Source organism: Carassius auratus, chromosome 38 (assembly GCF_003368295.1).
Source record: "Carassius auratus strain Wakin chromosome 38, ASM336829v1, whole genome shotgun sequence".
Classification (NCBI taxonomy): domain Eukaryota; kingdom Metazoa; phylum Chordata; class Actinopteri; order Cypriniformes; family Cyprinidae; genus Carassius; species Carassius auratus.
Genome location: NC_039280.1, coordinates 15,647,165 through 15,668,463, shown reverse-complemented (window position 1 = coordinate 15,668,463; position 21,299 = coordinate 15,647,165). Strand labels below are relative to the sequence as shown.

The following is a 21,299-nucleotide window of genomic DNA, read 5'->3' as shown; positions in this document are numbered from 1 at the left end:
CCTGCCACCGCAATCATCCAATAGGAAAAATCAACTGCAGTAGCCACCATTCAACCTGAAGAGGGCAGCACTCAGACGTTTTTACACCACATGTGGAATTACAATATATGGTTTATACTCCAATGTCAAAAAGGTCTCAAATCAATGAATAGCACTAATAAAGCCTCATTCTTACAGATCATTAACTAAAAAAATGGTTTAGTTACTCTTTAACAAAGCAAAGTTTTGTTTTATATGCTCAAAAAAATAAATAAATAAAAATGGAAACCCTGAAAATTTGACCACAAGTGTGGGACTTCCTTTTCTTTCTTGATTTCTCAGCCACATTTGTGTGAGATTAATCCATTTAACGGAATGCACAAATATTTTAAGTTGAGAAAATTATGTTTTCTTGCTTTCCTGTCTCAGTTCGGCTGTGTTTGAGATGAACACACCATCTGTGGAAAAGTCGGCGTGCTTGTGATTGCAGATTTTCCCCAGTAGAGGACCTTGTTGTTTCACTCATTAGTGAATCTCAGAAATATCTAGAATCTGATACTAATAACTGAATAAATTGACTATGAAAAGTAGGCTGCAACAGAAAAATAAATAATATACATAGGCTATGTTCAACAATAGCATGTTATTATTAAATTAGCATTACATTACATTGCATTTTTGCTTGACACCAGCGAAAACAGAGATCAAGAACATAATCGACTTTAACTAAATAAATGAACTTCATGATTATGTCAATTTCACTTTCTCTCTTGAAATCATATCTTAAGCCATGTCCAACTCTTAACCAAATTACCAAGTAGAAAAAGACAGAAATGGTGGTTCTATAATGATCGGGATGGTATTCAGTGTTGTTATGTTACAGCATAACCAAAGACAAAACTCTCAGGAGTGAGTACAAAATGAATCTGTTATGTCAGAGACTTAAAGACATGTTCAAGGTTTAACACACAGATTTAAGGCATACGTGATTTATTGATCCACTTATAATGAAATATCACTGAAATAACCTTTCACTTTGTCTTCTTTAACTTAAAACCGTGGCTTTTAAACCTGATTCCTGTCCATCTGAACAAGTCAGTCAGTTGCACAATGCTTCAGAAAGCCCACTGAGATAATACTGAGACTTGTCCTCCAGACACTGTCCACCAACACTTTATATCAGGTCTTCTTTGAGAAATCAGCTTCCTTTTAGAAACAACTCATTTCAGAAATCTTTATCCCAGCCAGAGAATTCATCTGGGGGCTCTTCAAGCTCAGGGGGAAACATGTCGAAATGACTGTGATCCAGAGGTCCTTTGAGCTGCAAAAACGAACAGAGGAGAATCCCACAAGTGTAGGAGAACAGGCTTAAGTTTCTTACACAATGTGACAAATGTAAAAACATTGTAAAATCTGTTGAATCTATGCCTCACCTCTCTCCTCAGAGGAGACGCCAGCTTCCGTCGTCTCAGTCCTTCCCAGTTAAAGCCTTGAAACCACCTGTGATAAAACAAAGATACCACGTAAACCTCCCGAGCACTGACTCAACATCCACTCGTGTCTTCAGCCTCATCCATCACTTTCCTTCCAGTGAGAAAATGTTTCAAGGGTACATTACACATTGTCTACTTCTAAAGTTAAAAATTCATTTTTTTTTTGCCCATTTCCACCATCTCTCTGACATGTAGAACGTGATTCTAGAAGCATGAATCTAATAGTTTTTCTAATATTATGTTATTATGTCACTTTTGATTAATTTCAAGCAGCCTTGATGACTAAAAGTATTAATATTAAAATAATATCTGACCCCAAACTTACGATAGTGTAAATCTCAGATCTCACTCATCTGACGACACATTGTTCCCTGAACATGCATATTCACGTCTGTACAAAGAGCATGCGCCTTCATTTGCATAATGCTCTGAACATAATTTAGTGACATAATACAAATTATGTTGAGCTCTTGTGCGCTTTGTGCGTATGTTACCTGAATCACTTACCCTGCTTGATAAGAACAAGCATAATGAATATAAACAAAACAGCGTCTCAGTGCAAACACAGAATGCTAGTAAAATAATAAGTGTGATAACTCCCAGTTGATTGTGATTTGAACAGTGGGCATCATCAGTCCCCATGCATTTTAGGCTCTATCCCTCCCGTGACTGTTAGAGGATGGGCCCAGCGCTTCACCTTGCTGTCTGCGGCTTCACTGCTCTGTGGAAGATGGCAACAGCTGTGCCTCTCATTTTGGACACTAATTGCTCCCCCTGTGAATGCAGTGCGGCTAATTTGGCAGGCTAGCTCAGCTACCCATTGTGCTGTGACATACAAAGAAGGGGACAGACAGGCCTGCAGCAGAACAGACTCAACAATACACTACCCGTGATCAGACACATGGATCAGCGCTTCAGTTTACTCCCAGGTGGGTCTAATGTTACTTAATACACATAAATGAAACACTTACATGGGAATATGACTGTGTATGTGCTGCAGTGTACAGTGAGACCAATAAAGGTATTATATTAACAAGATTTATGGGCAGGATTGCTGGATATAGTACACATATAAAAGGTGTACTTAAGATGTACTTAAGTCTATTTAAGTGGGTCTAAAAAGCAATCTGCATTTTATATCAATTTAAACTATAATACAAATTTATTTGATTGTCATTAACCTGCAATTAAGAGAGAGATGTCCGAAATACGCACTCTTTTTAAAAGTGTACTTTACAGGGGTTGTATCAAGAATGAATAAATGTTTTTTGAGCAATTTATATTTGTTGACCTACTTGTGTTTCTTGATGTCAATGATGCCATTCTTTTTATTCCCAAGCCGTTCTGCTGGATTGAGCCTGGAGACAGCGAGGGAGACGAGTGAGTATCTGACTGCTCTTATACAGGCCAAGCAAGAGTACTGTTTAAAATACATAATCTTTCTGTGAAATTCTAAGGCAGCACCATACTGTATGCATCCTTAAAGCTGACAATCCTATGATACAATTCCACAAACAACAGAAATAATTTGTTTAATCGGACAAAAAGAACAATCGGTGATGTGTATTATAAATATCTTTGTGAAATACTCCATAAAAATGTCATATCAAATCAATTTTTTTTTTTTTTTCATAATATTTTGTCAAGCTTTAAAGTACACTAGTGACTAACACATTGTAACCATATTTTAAAGACAACAGTAATTAATTTACAGTAATTGATTAGTTTTTTATTTTAAATTATGAAAAAAACATAAAACTGCACATAAGTTAAAATTACACTATATTTCATTTAATTTGTAAATAACATGCCAGTAAAGTGTTTCAGAAAAAAAATATAGTGTATATTCTTTAAAAATATATTATATTTATTAATATTGAAAAGATCAAATTAATTAAAAATGGACATATTTGCGTTGTGTATTTTATGATTATTTTAATGCTTAATTAATGTATTTTTTACAGTTATTGTTTACCTGCTGTATATTTGTGATGAGTTTAAAAAATAGCTCTCAGAATATGAGAAACCTACTTGCAAAGTCTCCGTATGAGATCCTCTGGACGCTTGCTGATCCTCTTGGGAAAGTCCACCTTCTCTATCCCATGAAGAACCATGGTGTAGATCCTGATTGGATCAGAGCCTGTGAATGGAGGGCTGACAGTCGTGTGGGACATGTTATATTTCAAATGAAACCATACAGCAGTCAGTACCTAAACATGGTACATTTCACTTGGTATATTTCAAGTGGAGTTACTAAAACATACAATAATAATGTCACAGGAATGCATAAAGCAAACATGCATAAGAATGGTAATTTATGCAGTAAATGAGCACAGCTAACAGAGTATCATTAAGACTGAAGAGATGTAAACATCCTGTGTCAATACATCATGATGATTTTGTCCAGCTTGTTATTACGTTGTCCCATCCTCAACACTCTGTTGCTATGGTGATGCTGTCTGAAGCTTGAAGCAAGGGAGTTCGCTGTGAGAGACATGACTGCTAATCTCACACTAGAGGACCATTTGCTCTGGTCGAGAGAGCCCTGTCTTTTACAAAACGGATGTTGAATGTAGTGCAGAGCGTTTTGGCAGAAGCACAGGGAAAGCCATGCCAATTCATGTCTGGGAAATCTGTGCTCTTTAAAGGTGAAGGGTAAAATTTCTGCATCTCTAGCGGAACCAAACAGAACACTTGCCATTGCTTGTGTAAATGGTACATCTGTCCCAAACTTACTGCATTAGTTGAAACAGAAGTTGCTTTAAAGTCACCACAGGGCCAGTGTTTCCATTGTTTGGGAATTTGACCTACAAATGCAGTCCTGTGGAAGCATGAAACAGATGCGTTGAAACCAATGTTTACCTGCCAATCAGGAGTTCAAAGATGAGGATGCCCAAGGACCAGCAGTCAGCTCCAAAGTCATGACCCTTATTCATGATGACCTCAGGAGCCACATATTCAGGAGTGCCACAGAACGTCCAAGTCTTCTTACCTAGTCCGATCTTTTTGGCAAAGCCAAAATCAGTCTGAAAAATAAATAAATAAATAATAATAATAATAATAATAATAATAATCATAAAAATAATAAAACAAAATGAATAAAATAAAACAGAGCAAATAATAAGAATGCTCAGTGTAAAACTAAAAATTGACCATGTATCTGACTCCATACACACACACACACACACACACACACACACACACACACATATATATATATATATATAGTGAGGTGCAAAAGTTTCAGACCCCTGTAAAAATATATATGTATATTTTGTATTCTTTTCAATCTGAAAATAGCAAACCATCGTATCATATCTGCATGAGAATTTTATTTGAAAATGTTCATGGTCATATTCTCTAGCATGATTTGAGAATGATCCATTGAGCATCTTGTACTTCAATAGAACTAAAAACATCTGACCATCTGTACAAAAAGTCACATGATCAGTTACAAAATAATAAATCCTAATAAGCCCTAATAAGTGTTACAATTATTTAAATGCAGTAATATCAACATAATCTTAAAAATGAACATTGGCTTAAGTTACAATGTATTGATCATGGATTTGTTTACTACTAATTTATTTTGTATTGTGATGTTTTTAATGGCACCCATACACTGCAGAGGATCCATTGGCGATCAAGTGATGCAATGATATATTTCTCCAATTCTGTTCCCATAAACAAACAAAATCATCTACACCTTGAATGTCCACAGGATGAGTACAATTTTTTTTTTCATTTGTTGATGAGTACAACAAATTTTTATATTGCGTAAACTATTTATTTAAGTATCATCTAAGAAAAAGGGGATTTGAGTCAAATCAGCTGAAAACCACTGGCTTTGAGGCCTAGAAATAGTGAAAATCTGAAATAACTCTATAATAACGAAATAACTTATTCATCATAACTTATTCAACTGTTTTGCCCTAATATTTAATTCATTTTGTTTAATGGGGCCTCAGACGTTTGGACCTTTTACCATGGTATTTAGTAGTATATGTACAGTAAAATTACCATTTTGACATAGCCTTCCCCATCCAGAAGAAGATTCTCCGGCTTCAGGTCTCGGTACACGATGCCTTTGCCGTGCAGGTAATCAAAAGCTTCCAGCACACATCCGGTACAGAAGCGGGCAGTGGGCTCATCAAAACAACTCCTAAATGAAACCAAAACCAGGGATTCTACCTCTATTAGCAGTTGAGATGCTATGAATCATTCAGCCATTACCAGTAATAAATCTGCATGATTATCAAAGACAGTGAGCTGTAGTATGTGTCAAAACAACCTACACTCACATGTCCCTCAACACGCTCCACAGCTCTCCTCCCAGGCAAACCTCAAGCAGCATGTAAACATACTTATCATCCCGGAATGTGCGGAACAACCTGAAACACACAAGGACAGCCTGATACACTCGATTATTTGCATTCTGAGAAACAGAGCGTCTCCTTTAGCATTTCTCAATACTTGTTTTTATAGAGAACTCGCATGTAAAGCTTTGCTACCTTTTCATCCACAAATGCCAGAGAGGCAATAAAATGAGGCAGAGCACACAATCAGACAGGAATATAAGCATGGATTGAAATTCCCCGGGGAGTTTCCTAGCAACATTCAAAGCAGAAGCCCCTTCTCTGATACAGATGAAAAGCACAATGGCACTGGACCACTGTGACAGATGTAAGCCAAATGTCTAGTGTGTCCTAAGCTCTGGAAATTCAGTCCCTCTTGGATTTCTTGTATGACTCTTTCTGCTCCACCACACTGTGATGTTATTAAAGTGTGTAGGAATGCATCAGAAACTACAGTATAATGTTGCTGAGTTCAAACACCACTGTGGCCTCCAGTCACGCTGAATAAAAGTTTCTGCTAAACAACAAATTTCTGTTTCATTGTGGACATTTCAACAGTTAGATTAAGTGCAGATTTAATGCATTAAGCACACACAGTAAGGAAAGCACAAATCTTTTAAACATGTGCCAAGTTCTTAGAAATTAGGTCTACCATTTACCATTTTCAACAAAAGTTTATTTTTAATGGTTCTAAAATGGTCATGTGGTGTAATTTTGGCAAATATCATGAATAATTAATTCATAAATATCATTACCTTTTTGGATGGATGTATCATTAGGCTAAAATTCTTCCACATTTTAAAACATGAACTACACTTGCATTGAATAATGCATAGGTAGACATATGGGGTCTCACTTGGGAGGCCAATCATCTCTAAGTTTAAGAGAAAACACCAATGAAAATTGGCTAGTGAATTTAGCATATCTCGGCCCGTGTCTACAAGAATAAATAGGCGTCAGGTGCATCCACTTTTCAGATTTTTGCTTCGGAGCCAAGTAGTCGATGGTATATTTTCACTACAAAGCCATTTCATCTTTGTGTTTGTGGAGAGCTGTTCCTGGTCGGTGTGACGGTGCAGTACATTGGTGTCCCTGCAGCAATGATTCTCCTGGGCGCTTCAGCTGAAAGAGCAGTTTTTCCTAAAAGAGCAAATCATGGACGATTAGCGGCCTTTTAAAGATGCCGTTTGATCCGTGTTCTTCTGGATGCGGTCGTTTCCTGTCCTCGGTTGACGGTCACAAGCGTTGTCTTCAGTGTCTGAGCATCCAACACGCTGAAGTGGCGCTCGTGGATGACTCATGCATCTGTTCTGGGTGTATTAGCATGGCATCGCTGCAACAGAACCCTCTGGGAGATCTGATGGTGACTGTGAGAGCTTCTCCACTGTGCCACGCCCCACGGACCTCTCACTGCTCCCAAAGCGCATTTCCAGTGCGGCTGCCGATTGATTCACCCGAAAAGCGGTGGCCTTCGAGCTATCCTGGATCTGTGAGTCTTGAATCGGGCCCTGCTCCAGTTCAAGATGTTGATGCAAAAATGTATTATCAAATGTGTTCAAGCCCAGGATTGGTTTGCAGCGATCAACCAGTTAGACCAGTTAGATCAATCAGTTAGACTCTTTAAGTATGATGGCGCGTCTCACCAGCGAGCGTGCCCAGTTGGTGCTGAACTGCCCTAGTTCCTTCAGAGGTAAGACAGTGGTACCACTGAAAATTTTCCGCAGCCGCAGTCAGATTACTTCATATGAGACCACTTCAGCACTGGTTACACTTCTGAATCCCAAAATGGCCATAACGCTGGAGTACACATCGTGTCACCATCACACCGATGTGTCACCACCTATTCAGCCCTTGGTCGGACCTTGGCTTTCTACAGGCCATGGTGCCCTTAGAACAAGTGTCCCAGCAAGACAGATGCCCCCAATACAGCCTGGGGCGTGACGTGCAACGTGCAGGCAGCTTTAGGGTCCTGGACAGGACCTCGACTGCTTTGGCACATCAACTGTCTGGAGTTGCTGGCGGTGTATCTAGCTTTACGGCAGTTTGGGCCACTGTTGCTAGACAAGCATGTGTTGATCTGCACGGACAGCACTGACGCTGTTTCATACATAAACTGACAGGGCAGTCTACGATCACGTTGCATGTCTCACCTCGCCCGCCATCTCCTCCTCCTCCTCCTCCTCAGACAGCTCACTTTCCATGAGGAATGGTAACCCCGTCCCCAGACAGTCCAGCTGATCTGAAGTCAATTTTGAGAAGCCCAGGTAGACCTGTTTACTTCCCACGATTCCTCACACTGCCAGGTGCACTGGGCACGAATGCACTGGCACACAGCTGGCCTCGGGCTTTACGCAAGTATGCGTTTCCCCAGTGAGCCTGCATGCACAGACACTACAGACCTAAGTGATCTGCCACCAGCTGTGGTGGACACTATCACTCAGGGCAGAGCTCCCTCTACGAGGCAGGCTAGGTGTTGCTGTGTCCCATAAGAGCACTTTGCATATACGTGGACCGCACCCAGAGCTTCAGAAGCACTGAGCAGCTCCTGGTCTGCTTTGGGGGTCAGCAGAAAGGGAAGGCTGTCTCCAAGCAGAAGTTGGCCCACTGGATGCCATCGCCTTAGCGTACCATTCCCAAGACAAGCCATGCCCCATGGGATGAGGGCTCAACACTAGTGTTGCCTCCTTCTATGCTCTGGCGCACGGTGCCTCTCTGCCAGACCTCTGTTGAGCTGCAGCCTGGGCGACATCTAACACCTTCACAAGGTTTTACAACCTTCGTGTAGAGCCGGTTTGTTCCCTTGTGTTGGGTAACAGGTAGTTGGCGGAAAGAACTGGCTCGATGTAACACTTGCTGTGCCATTTCCCCTCACACGGGGATGCAATTACCTTTTTTCTCCCAGTTGAGTTCCCCGGTTGGCGTACCCTGGTTGAGCATCCCTCAGCAGTCAGACTTGGCAGAGCAGTTTGTTGCCAGACTCAGTACTGGTGTTAGCTTGCTTGGAGTCCCGGTCAGCCCCTGTACTGGGCTAGGTGCCCATATGTCTTGATTCCCTTAAGGGTAATGCCATATGTGAGATTTTAAGGTTGAAATCCCTTCCAAAATCTTTTGTGGACGGAACAGCAGCATAGCCCTCTCCAGCAGTGATGCACTCACCCTTTTGGTCCCCTTCAGTACCAAAGTCAGTGAATTTGCGCTGGGGCATTGGGAAGGTTACGACCTTAAGGGTAGTTGTTGTGAACAGCCTCGGCTAATCGACAATTGCAGCAGCACATGGTTGTGACAGTGTTCAGGTTGTGGCATTTTCCATGGACCCCATATGTTGTTCGACATAATTCGTAGTGACCGACAGATAGGGAATGTCTTGGTTACGTACAAAAACCTCATTCCCTGATGGAGAGATAAGTCCCCATGCCACAACCTTGAACCATTTGCTGTTGCCAGGGCATGTTCTTGGCTCCTCAGCATAAAACCTGAAGAGTGGATGAACTTGTCGCCTATTTATACCCGTAGGCACGGGGATTGGCTCAGGTATGCAAAATCCACTAACTAATTTTGATTGGCATCTTCTCTTAAACTCAGAGATGACTGGCCTCCCAAGTGAGACCTCATGTGTCGTTCAACATAACGTCTCCATTCCCTCCATCAAGGGAAACAGGGTTATATAACCGAGTAACCGAGACAATTTTTGGCATAAAAGAAAAATCGATAATTTGAACCCATAAAATGTTTTTTGACTATTGCTAAAAATATACCTCAGTGACTTAAGACTAGTTTTGTGACCCAGGATCACATATATAAGAATAAATAGTACAGTGTATACATTGTTGGGAAGTTTATTTAATAAATGTAATAGGTTACAGATTACAAGGGTAAATATTTCAATCACTTTATTAATGTAACTGATTACATTTGATTCCTTTTCTAAATTTAAATTTCAACCCCCCCCCCCCCTTCTTTTTTTCTAAACTGTTAATCATTTTCAAACATTTAATCCAGGCAGTATTAACCTTACAGTAGTAAACACTGATTACTGTCAAACTTTCAATATCCTTCTTCACTTGAATTAAGATTATAATTATTTAATTTTAAAGCACAGCTTTTTTTTTTTTTTACTTTAGCACCTCTTTTTACTTTGAGATCGATCTGCATAGCTCTGACAGGAGACACTAGTATCTAAAAATGCCTTGGACAGTTAATATAAAAAATAAATAAAGCATACACAAACCTAAATAGGAAATAAAAGGTTATCAAATAAACCTGTGTCCTAAATTCCTGACACATTGGTGTTTCATATTTTATAGCTGTCAATGCAATTTTGGAAAGAAATCAATCAAACCTGTATGTGTGAGAAAATATTCTGATCTAAACCCCTTTGTAATCATTAATATTTTCTATATAGTTATTATAATCATTAACTATAACTATAACAGATTACAGTTAAATTTTTTTTGCAATTAATTCCGTAATTCCATTATATGCAACCAGTTACTCCCCAACACTGAGTGTATATTTATGTAATTGTATGTACGAACTGCATGTTTTATGCATTTTTGAATAAATAAATAAATGTAGACAAAGATGAACATCACGTCATTGACCCATGTATGAAGAAATAATCAAAGTCAAGCCCAATTTCTGTTTGGCTATTTTCTGTATACAGTTATGATGATGGCTATAAATAGTGTCTGTAGTCATAGTCACAGTGACTAAAGTAAATATCAAAGTTTCCAGCTTCCAAAACACCGGAAAGTCTTATCATAATTGACACAACTTTATCTAATAAACAAGTCTAATCAAGACACAAGTTCATTCATCAGACCCTAATTAACAAACAGCACATTTTGAACCAGTCTGTTTACCTACAGTTTCTTCCATCAGCCCTGTGGTCTGGCTATTGATTAATAAATTAATTAAGTTAGAGGCCTTCGGGGGGAACTTGAGATTGTTGTCGAGCCTAAAATAAAGTAAATACCTTTATCACTCTTGAGGATTCATCTTAACTGTGTTATTTTTCCTGTAAGTTTGCATTCTGCTATTAATGTATGTCAATACGAGGAAAGGCATGCTCATTTAACTGACCTGACAATAAAGTTTGAATTGGTCTGTTGGAGGATGTCCTTTTCTGAATAGATGTGCTCTTGCTGCCTGGTGTCCACAATGTGCTTTTTCTTAATACACTTTAAAGCAAACGCTGTATCATCAGAATTTTTAAGCTTCACCTAAGACAGAAAATGCATGTAATAAACAATATAAAACATACTTAAGTGGTTGTTGGCATTATTGTATTACTGAATGAAAACTGTTACATTACACATTTTAAGTAATATAATCTGACTACTTTTTCGTTTACTTTTAGATTACTTTTGATCTGAATTGTTTATGACATTGATTTGAATAATAGAATCTTGTACTATACTGATTTAAAAATACAAAGAGAATGAAAATACTGGGGTTCGCGAAGGGATGTAAACTGTAAAAATGAAATCTAACCAGCTCCACTCGTCCGAAGCCTCCCATGCCTAGTGTGGCCACTACTTGCAGTTCTTTCAGGAAGGAGTAACTGGACAAACCCGCCGCCTTCTCCTTCAGCCTCCGGAGCTCTGCTGCCTCTGGAGAGCGTTCGTAAAGAGGCGACTGAGGTCTGTGGAGAAATGATAACGTGACTGTCACATACAGGACTGAAGTAGTTGTGTTGGTTTTGTGTGTGTATTCTTACACTGCGTTCCTCCTCTCGTCACTCAGAGAGAGCTGCTCCACATACTGCCTCAGATAGGCCTGCAGCTCCTCATACGTCCCCACCATCTGATTAAAGTTACTGTTGAAGAACAGAAGACAGTGAGGTAACCTTTTTGGTCTTGGGTAGAATATCAGTATACTGTAAAGTGTAGTTTTTAAAGTTGGAAATAAAACACATTATTGGATTTTGCTATTGTGTTACTTGCCCTTTCTTTGTAATTATTTATATAATTGAGTGAGTGAGAATTGTTTCCAAGTAAATCCTACACCATTTTTTCAGTGTATGTTGCATATTGTATGTCAAATGTAACAGTAGTCTCTCTCTCTCTCTCTCTCTATATATATATATAAACCTAGGTCAACGATTTTTGTAGACTAATGCTGTAAACAGGTATAAAATAAATAGATGTATAATTATAAATTTGAAGTTATATATTTATCAGTTGCATGTCCAATCTTCAGGTTATTTTTGAAATAAATAAATAAATAATTTAAATCAAATGAACTGCATAAATAAATAAATTATAAAAAATTATAATAAAAAAAACACAAAAGGTCATTTTATCTTACAGTTGATTTCTTTTGCATTATGCCAAAAATCATTAGGATATTAAGTAAAGATCGTGTTTCATGTCAAAATATATCAAAATTTAATTTTAGATTAGAAATATGCATTGCTAAGAACTTCATTTGGACAACATTTAAGGTGATTTTCTCAATATTTAGATTTTTGGCTCCCTGAGGTTCCAGATTTTCAAATAGCATGTAGTCAAATCAATCAATCATCAATTTTAAAAAAAAAGGACCCTTAAAAAAATTACTTTTGTGGTCATATATGGTCACAAACCTAGATGTTAGTGTAGAAGAATCAACACTTACTCTCTATCCACCACCAAACACTGTGTGTCATTTTCCTTTGCAATGATATTAGCTGAGCGGACATCCTCACTGAAATAGAATTATAAGGAATATATAACGATGCTGTGCCACTTTGGAGATACATATATATATAACAGTGACTGAAAACATCCTGAAAAACATCCTCATTTGCTCTTTCCTCATCGAGAGCACTTCATCTGAGCTTTAAATGAATCTAAATGACAAAACACACTATAAAAAAATCTCTAAGTGTGTGAGTGTCTCTGTGGTTATTTCAGTACTGAATGTGCTCTTCAACAGTGCTACAATGAAAATTAATATCTTTCCAGATGACTGACATTCCAGCTCCCACATAAACGCCTACAAATAGGCAATTAATCTTTTTCCTGGCCTACAGGAAGTCCACAATCACAAAGGAGTCATTGTTAGTTGTGTTCACTATTGTTAAAAGCACTTCGAAACAAAACTGTCTCCAAACCTTATGAGAGCCTTTTCCCCAAAGTATTCACCCACACCAAGAATCTTAATCTCTTGTGGTTCGGAAAATCCTTCTGTAGTCTGTGTTACCAACACCTGTAAAAACACACATACACACACACACACACACACACACACACACACACAATCTTACTATACATCCTTATTGTCTGACTAATTTCACCGTCATCTCAACTGTAACTGTCCAACTCATCAGAAAGCTCCCTATCATCTTATAGAAAAGCCAGGCTTTTCTAAAAGTATGGATTGGCACCTCTATTTCTAATAAAAAATACATTTTCCATGCAAGTAGCAGTTTACCAGTGAAGGGACTCTTTTATCCAGTTAACATCAATCTTAAAATCAGTGGTACAGGTTTTTGCCACAGACTACCACTGAGGCACAATGTATGCTCACTTCTAGAGAAATATTCATGTAGGCAAAGCAGACTGCAGTCTGAACAGATTTGAAATGGTACAAAAATATTTGAAAGATTACATATAATTGTAGGGTACAACAGGGCTAAAGGTACACCAGGTGGAGCATTTTATATAATTCTTCTCCAAAGCACTAGATGGCACAACAATGTATGATGGCTGATACTTAATGCAATCACAGGAAACAATGCATAATCGATTCTGCGCTAATTTTATATAATATCTAACATTTTGAAAAAAATATTATAGATTTACGTAGCAAATAAGAAACAAATAAAATTTGCAAACATATTTTGACACAAAGTTGTTTTTGGTCTCTAATTTTCAGTTTCTTTCAGGAAAATTAAATCAATTACAGAAAAATAAATGATCTTATTTATCAGAATAAAAAGGAAAAAGTACAAACTTTGCTGAAGTGATTGTTTCAAACAAGCATTAACTTGCAAAACATATTTCTTACAGTACTAAAGTATTTGAGTCAATACTGCGTGCTGGCTCATACATTTACGATTTCTAAACAAAAGAAAAACTTTTATGATACATTTTTCTTACTCAATCTTACCCAAACATTCCAACATGCAAATATTTTCATAACAACAAAGTCACTTAAAATTAAGAAATGTTCAACATAACTGAAATTCAAAATGGTAAGCAAGAGCTGCTTCATTTACATTGCGTATATCTTTCTTTTTCTCTTTTTTATTGATGAATATATATTGATGGCTGCTGATAAGATGTCATTAATGAAAAAAAGTATGTCATTAATGACACCCTCATGTCGTTCCAAACCCGTGAGACACACGGGAACACAGTTTAAGATATTTTAGATTTAGTCCGAGAGCTCTCAGTCCCTCCATTGAAGCTGTGTGTACGGTATACTGTCCATGTCCAGAAAGGTAAGAAAAACATCATAAAATCATCAGTAGTCCATGTGACATCAAAAACTATGATTTTATTCAATATTGTCTTCTCTTCTGGATCTGTTGTGAGACCGTTTAAAACAGTTTAGTGATATCCGTTTCGCGAACGAATCATTTGATGTAAATGGATCTTCTTGAACCAGTTCACCAAATCGAACTGAATCGTATGAAACGGTTCACGTCTCCAATACACATTAATCCACAAATAACTTAAAATGTTAACTTTTTTAATGTGGCTGAGACTCCCTCTGAGTTCAAACAAACCAATATCCCGGAGTAATTCATGCACTCAAACAGTTCACTGACTGAACTGCTGTGAAGAGAGAACTGAAGATGAACACCGAGTCGAGCCAGATAACGAACAAAACATTGACTCGTTCACGAGTCAAGAACCGTTTCTGTTCAGACGCGTCTGATTCGTGAACCGAGGAGCTGATGATACTGCACATGTGTGATTCAGCGTGAAGCAGACCGACAGACAGAGCGTCTGAACTGAACTGATTCTTTTGGTGATTGATTCTGAACTGATTCTGTGCTAATGTTATGAGCGCGGGTAAACCGAAGGCTTGAATCAAGGGCAATCATCACCAATGACGTCATTACGTAGAGCGCAAAAGAACTGGTGAACCGTTATCTTCACGTTAAAAAGGTGAACAGCTTAAGTCATTTGTGGGTTAATGCGTATTAGAGATGCGAACCGTTTAAAACAATTCAGTTCGATTTGGTGAACTGGTTCAAGAAGATCCGGTTACATCTAGTGATTAATTCGCGAAACGGATATCACTAAAATTCAGTATTTTGAACTCGCTCACAGCAGACAAGGAAGAGAAGACTGAATAAATAAATTAAGTCATAGTTTTTGGACCAAAATGTATTTTCGATGGTTCAAAAATTCTAACTGACCCTCTGATGTCACATGGACTACTTTGAAGTTTTTCTTACCTTTCTGGACATGGACAGTATACCGTACACACAGCTGTGTTCCGAAGATAAAAGGAGGTCTCATGGGTTTGGAACGACATGAGGGTGAGTTATTAATGACATTATTTAGATTTTTGAGTGAACTAAACCTTTAATGCAGTAATACACACCTCTCCTTTAGCTATGATGAAGAAAGTATTTCCTTCCTCGCCCTCGCGAATAATGTACTCCCCTTTGTCAAAATATTCCTATAAAAAGGTTGAAACATTAATATGATCTGGTTATTTTTCATATTATAAATAAACATGCATTACCAACAGATGGCAGCACTGTAGACAGTAAAATGCTACAAACTTACAACTTCAAGACAGTCAATGATTTTGGCAAGTTTCTCCTCTGGCAAATCTTTCAATAACGACACACTAAAAAACAGCGTAACAATGTTTAATTAGCATTAAAGAAAAACGGTATGCAATCAAATCCATAAACATTATGTTGACAGGTGTACACAAAACAACACTTGAACCAACTAATATTATTTTAACAGTTGAGTCACAGCATCAATTTATGCTGCACCGATAGACATTAGTGATAGATCCACAATACCCAGTGAAAAACACAATGCTGAATCCACATCAATCTAATGATTTCAGATAGGAATGTGCATAGAAACAGCCAAGAAGAGACTTGTGTATCCGTGTGTGTGTGTGTGTGTGTGTGTGTGTGTGTGTGTGTGTGTGTGTGTGAAGCTGATGACTGATAAACATACACAAATGTTAGTGACATGAATGTACCTGCGCAGGAAGCTGAAGTACTCCTCTTGTCTGGCCTGAGTGGATCTCATCATGATAGTCTGAAACATTTGCCGGTCCAGAGCCCAGATGTGGGACTGGGTCACAGCTAATGAAACACAATCACCATCAGTTCCACTTCACAAATCTATGACTATGACACGAATCCAAAATCTACAACAAAACTGGGTTAACAATAACAGAAGAAAAAAGGTCATGTTGGCTATAACCCAATAAGTTGAAGACTGCATCCAAATGTAATGCTTTGGACTTGCAGTGCTTAGTAAACAGGAGAACACTATTTTTAAAAAATGCACCCAACTGTTTTTATTTAACGGAAGCAAAGCCAGCTCACTGAAAAGTAATAAATAATGATTTAATTATGGTTCATTCAGGATAATGGGGCCATTTGTTTCCCTGTTATCTCAATGGCAAAACATTTCCAAATTTACCTGAAGTCAACATATTGTTATTTATCGGCATCATTATCAACAGCAGCTTTGTTATCCAGTATCTCAGTGGCACTGTGACACAAACAGTCTGCATGGCACATCTGTATGATGTTTCATATTTTGCACAGCATTGGTTTTCACAGCAGTTTTACCAAAATGCCAAATGCCTTCAAACGTCCATACAGTGAAAATGTTTGTTTGTTAAAATAGAATAGAATCAGGTTTGGAAGGAAATGAAGGTGAGTAAAAGAAGACATGATGCATTTTATTAACCTTCATTTAGTTTAAACACAAAAATACACCATCCACATAATGCCAGTTATGTAATCAGAATACTTTTCCAAGTAACTAGTAAAGTAATGCAATACTTTTAAATTTACAATCTGAGTACCTTTTCAAATTAGTTTGTTTTCTCCTTTATTCACGGACACCCTTTGCCATGTTGAGAGAAATTGGGGGTAAATGCAGAGGCAGAGGCACTTACTTCTGCCTGAGGCTTATTAATTTCACTTTTACTGTGAAAAGGGCTTCATAGGTGCCAAAATATATATTTTTTGTGTTTTTTGTTATTAAAAATAACTAAGCAAGCCCAGCTCAGTTGACAAAAAGTAATGCGAAAGTAATATAATGCAGCACTTTCCATAAAAACCACTTTTCCACTTTTTTTATGGAGTAACACATTATTGTAATGCATTACATTTGAAAGTAACTTTCCCCAAAACTAAGCAGAGGAACACAGACACACACACACACACACACAAACACACCTTTGACTGTGGCTGTTCTTTTACAGTTATAGAGAATGGCCAACTCTCCAAAAGCCGTCCCGGGACGCATCTGACCCAGGAGCTTTCCATTTTGGATGACCTCTAATAAACCCTCTGGACACAGAGAATCAAATGAGCTCCAATATGCAGAACAGAGCGGAGTACGGAACATTATTCCAGAGTTATCACTGAAACATGTAGATTTGTGAAAACATGAAAGTATGAGGAGCAGGTATCAATAACATCTGGAGTTTACCAGCAAGCACGTAGAGGTAGTTCCCCGGCTCTCCCTCCTGAATAACCAGCTGCTCAGCGGTGTAGATCTTCTCGTACATGCAGTCCACCATCTCTCGGGTGTGCTGAGGCTCCAGCTTCTTCAGAAAGTCATTGTTCATGATGGCTTCATTGATCAGTTTCTTAGTGCTACAGGAAAAGAAGGAAACGGTTTGGAGAATGCAAAACCCCAACACTTTCAAAGAGCTGAAGCATAACGTGTGGCTTTCTTGAACTCTAGTCTCAAAGATTTTATGTATATATTTTAGAAATATATATGGAAATGCTTGTTTGGTTGCTATTTATATAAACACTTTGTTGGAATAAGGTCATGAGTGTTTGAGCAACTGAGTTAACTCTTAAAATCTCTTTTTATAAGACACAAAGACACACTTTAATTAGATGAGGCTTTCTTCAAGGCATGGTTCATCAGTGCTGAGTGAAGTGGAGGTGGTGAATAATGAATCATTCTCCTCTCACAACACTTCACACTGCCTTTAATACACTGATGCATTAAAGATACCAAAACATCTTTATGGTACAATCTTCAAAAGAGGTGTTTAAATTAAAATAAATTTAAATTAAAGTTAATATAAAAGTTAATAAACCAAGTTAAATAAATGGTTAATTCAAAAATGTATTTCACTATTTAATCAAGCTTTTATTTTCCCTATGTAAAACAAAAGAAGAAATATTTGTATGATTACAGTTCATAATGGTAACCACAACTGTCAATATATTGACATAATCTACATAAAATATTTAATATGATGCTTCACCTCTCAAGTGTTCTGAAGTTCTGTGTGAGGAACAGACTGAAACTGAAATCAGCTCAAATCAATTAATTCAGACCTTGTGCACTAACATCCAAAGATTACATGGCAACATATTTGATTGAATTTCTAAAGACAATCAGTGAGAAATTAAGAAAATCTTCTGAATTATTATATTAATGATTCCTTCACTTTATTAATTAATTAACACTTTACAATAAGGTGTCATTTGTTAACATTAGTTAATGTATTAACTCATAAATAAACAATGAACAATTAATTTAATACACTATTTATTGAGATTTGTTAATGTTAGTTATTAAAAAATAAAGTTGTTCATTGTTTGTTTGTAGTGCATTAACTGACTTGTGATTTTAATAATGCATTAAATGCAGAAAATAACATTAACTAAGATTATTACATGCTAATAATAGTTAAAGCTAATTAATGTAGTGAATTAATGGACCTTCTTGTAAAGTGTTACCAGTGTTACCATTAATTCGTATCAAATTTTGCCCTATTCCTCATACAAAAATATTTTCTGACTTGGAATAAAGCACACAATTCATATAGACTGCTTTTGCAATATTACTAGCGTTTTTTGGAGTAATCACAATGAACCGAAATAGAATAGCATGTACATTTTTCACAAATCTCCTTTCGTGTTCCATGAGTTTTAAATGATCTTTATAATGTACAAATGTGCAAACACATGTAATGGATTTTAATTAATTCAGACAATTTGTCGTCTTCGGTATTACACTACAGCTTGATTCTCATTATCACATCTGAAACAGGACAGTCTTGTCACTGACCTAAAAAGGATCTTATGAATGAATTAGTGCTGGAGATTTGTAGCGCAAGAGCGTGTCTAATTAAAACAGTAATGATTCCTGTCCGTGCATACAAATGGCCCGCCCTTTGTGTTCTCTTGAGCCACTCCATCCCCTCCAGAGTGTGTTATGCTAATCCAGGCTTTCATGCCTGCTCTGGGCTTGGAGACACTACAAAGACTTGGCTAAACCTTACTCCAGTGACTCCATAATGAAACAAACAATCCAGTGGTGCAATCAGTGTCAGCGCACTCACCGAGAGTCTTTGCGGAGGCGCTGTTTCTCTGTGGAGATGTGAGGGACCCTGTGGTCACGACAGAAGTGTCTCGATGTGGGTTCGGCTGAAACGCCCTCCTTGGCCTTGAGGCGTCGATGCACCTCCACAGCTACTCTGTGGAAGCGCGTGGAGCCCTGGTTGATGACGCTCAGCAGTCTGCGGCTGTGCCTCAGCGGAGCCGGCGGCGAGCGTCCGAGACTGTTATACCCGATGGCATCCTGGAGCTTATCGATCTGGGACACTTTTGTCTCTAGCTCCCTTTGAAGGCTCTGTAAGCGCTTCTCCTGCGCACGGAGCTCCTGGTCTCTCCGTGCCAGCTCGTCCTCCAGATGGGCGATCCTCATCTTCAGGGGCTCCACAGACTCCCACACAGGGGCCTCTTTTATACCGGAGGACAGGCAGGTCTCCTCTAGCCGAGGGGCTTTGATCGAACCGTTCCCCATGATCAGAGAGTGACTAGGAACCATAGAGAGGCCTTTGGGCTTTTAAATGTGTTCACTGGTTGGCCACTGCAATCAGAAGATGAAATATCTAGACAGGGAATGTGCATTCAGTCTCGTTATGAACACTAGATATGTTGCTTTCAAAAATTGTTTTAATCATGCTTTTAATTAAAATGACATAAAGTGAATTTGTAAAATGAAACATTACTAAATAACATTAAAATCATAAAGGAAATGAAGAAAAATATAAATACGTTTTCTTTAAAAATGTTATTTAGAAGTGTCAACCAAAATGTATTCAGACACCTTTCACACATTATCACAGTTTATTCGCTATAGTTTAGAAAATGGTAATAACATACAATAAGAACTAATAAATTCATCTTTGTAATGTCACATAACTTTGATAGAAAGTTACAGTATGTAATGAATTAGGTTCAATAGCTGTCAGCTGTTACATTTAAGTACACAATCACATAATACCAATCAACCAATAACCAAGCAGTGCTTCATTTTGTTCAGTCTGTGGTGTAAAAAGGTTACATTAGCAATTAAATAAATAAAAATAATAATAACTAAAACACTTAAGCAAAAAAAGGCCAGGTCAAAGTGTCTGAATAATTTTACAGCAAATCTTTGTCCATTTCGTTTGCAGTCCACTGTATTAAGAATTTTTGTGGTATGTGCCACAGTTTACTTTATTTTGCTATCCTCACTTACATAAATAAATTATAGTCTCCTGCACCCACTAGTAATATGGGTGTGGGTGTGTGTGTGTACATACATAGATATATATCAAAAATTATATATAAAAATTGTTTGTTTTGGTTTGACTGCTTATATATAGACATGGCCAATAATTAGCTATTGTCTTAGGGAAAGTATAGCCACAGATTATAGTAAAGATAGCTTAATAAATATTATAATTAATAAACTGTAACACTTAAAACACATCTGACAATAAAAAGGTGATATAAACCAAAAAGCTACATTATCGACTATGAATATCAGATAAATAACTCTTTGACCCGAGTAATTGAAATATTCCCATTCAAAATCAAATTCACAGAGACTTCGAGCATCAACATTTGATTAACAACTAGATTGTCATTTAAGATTGTGAACTCTATAGCCGCTTAATTACATGCAATAGCGTAAATTATCAGCAAATGTGACATTAAACTAAATTAAACACAGCAGACAAGCAAAATGTACTCACCACCTGTCAGTGTGTAATGCAGTTTTCACTGCTGTTTATTTGTGGATAAATCCGAAGCCCACTGCATGCTTCACATCTGAGCGATCTCTCTCTCTCTCTCTCTCTCTCTCTCTCTCTCTCACTCTCTCTCTCTCTCTCTCTCTCCCTCTCCCTCCCTCTCTCTGAGCGGCGCAATCACAGGCTGAGCGCTCGAGCGTTCACTCACCATTCATTCTACTGACATCTAGCGGCGACAGAGGAGCATTACACAGGACCGCAACAAACCCGTCAT

General features: G+C 37.7%; 1 protein-coding gene across 3 annotated transcripts; it reads right to left on the bottom strand.

The window, feature by feature from the left end:
• Positions 1–627: 627 nt before the first annotated feature.
• prkg2l (protein kinase cGMP-dependent 2, like) lies at positions 628–21,299 on the bottom strand. Of its 3 annotated transcripts, XR_003277785.1 has the most exons (20): positions 21,029–21,299; positions 19,346–19,875; positions 17,467–17,633; positions 17,211–17,324; positions 15,995–16,100; positions 15,559–15,622; positions 15,371–15,448; positions 12,924–13,018; positions 12,446–12,514; positions 11,547–11,645; positions 11,321–11,471; positions 10,910–11,049; positions 5,774–5,863; positions 5,493–5,634; positions 4,335–4,498; positions 3,504–3,626; positions 2,768–2,830; positions 2,170–2,297; positions 1,413–1,479; positions 1,290–1,300 (listed from the first exon to the last, which is right to left on the bottom strand). XR_003277785.1 is itself a non-coding variant. In XM_026224444.1 (19 exons), the coding sequence occupies exons 2-19, from the start codon at positions 19,831–19,833 to the stop codon at positions 1,205–1,207; spliced, it is 2,274 nt and encodes a 757-aa protein (XP_026080229.1). In that variant the 5' UTR covers positions 19,834–19,875; positions 21,029–21,299; the 3' UTR covers positions 628–1,204. The 3 variants fall into 3 exon arrangements, 2 of the variants coding, with proteins under 2 accessions (XP_026080229.1, XP_026080228.1); XM_026224444.1 differs by lacking the exon at positions 2,170–2,297 and having other exon boundaries at positions 628–1,300; positions 10,910–11,007; XM_026224443.1 differs by lacking the exon at positions 2,170–2,297 and having other exon boundaries at positions 628–1,300; positions 21,029–21,297.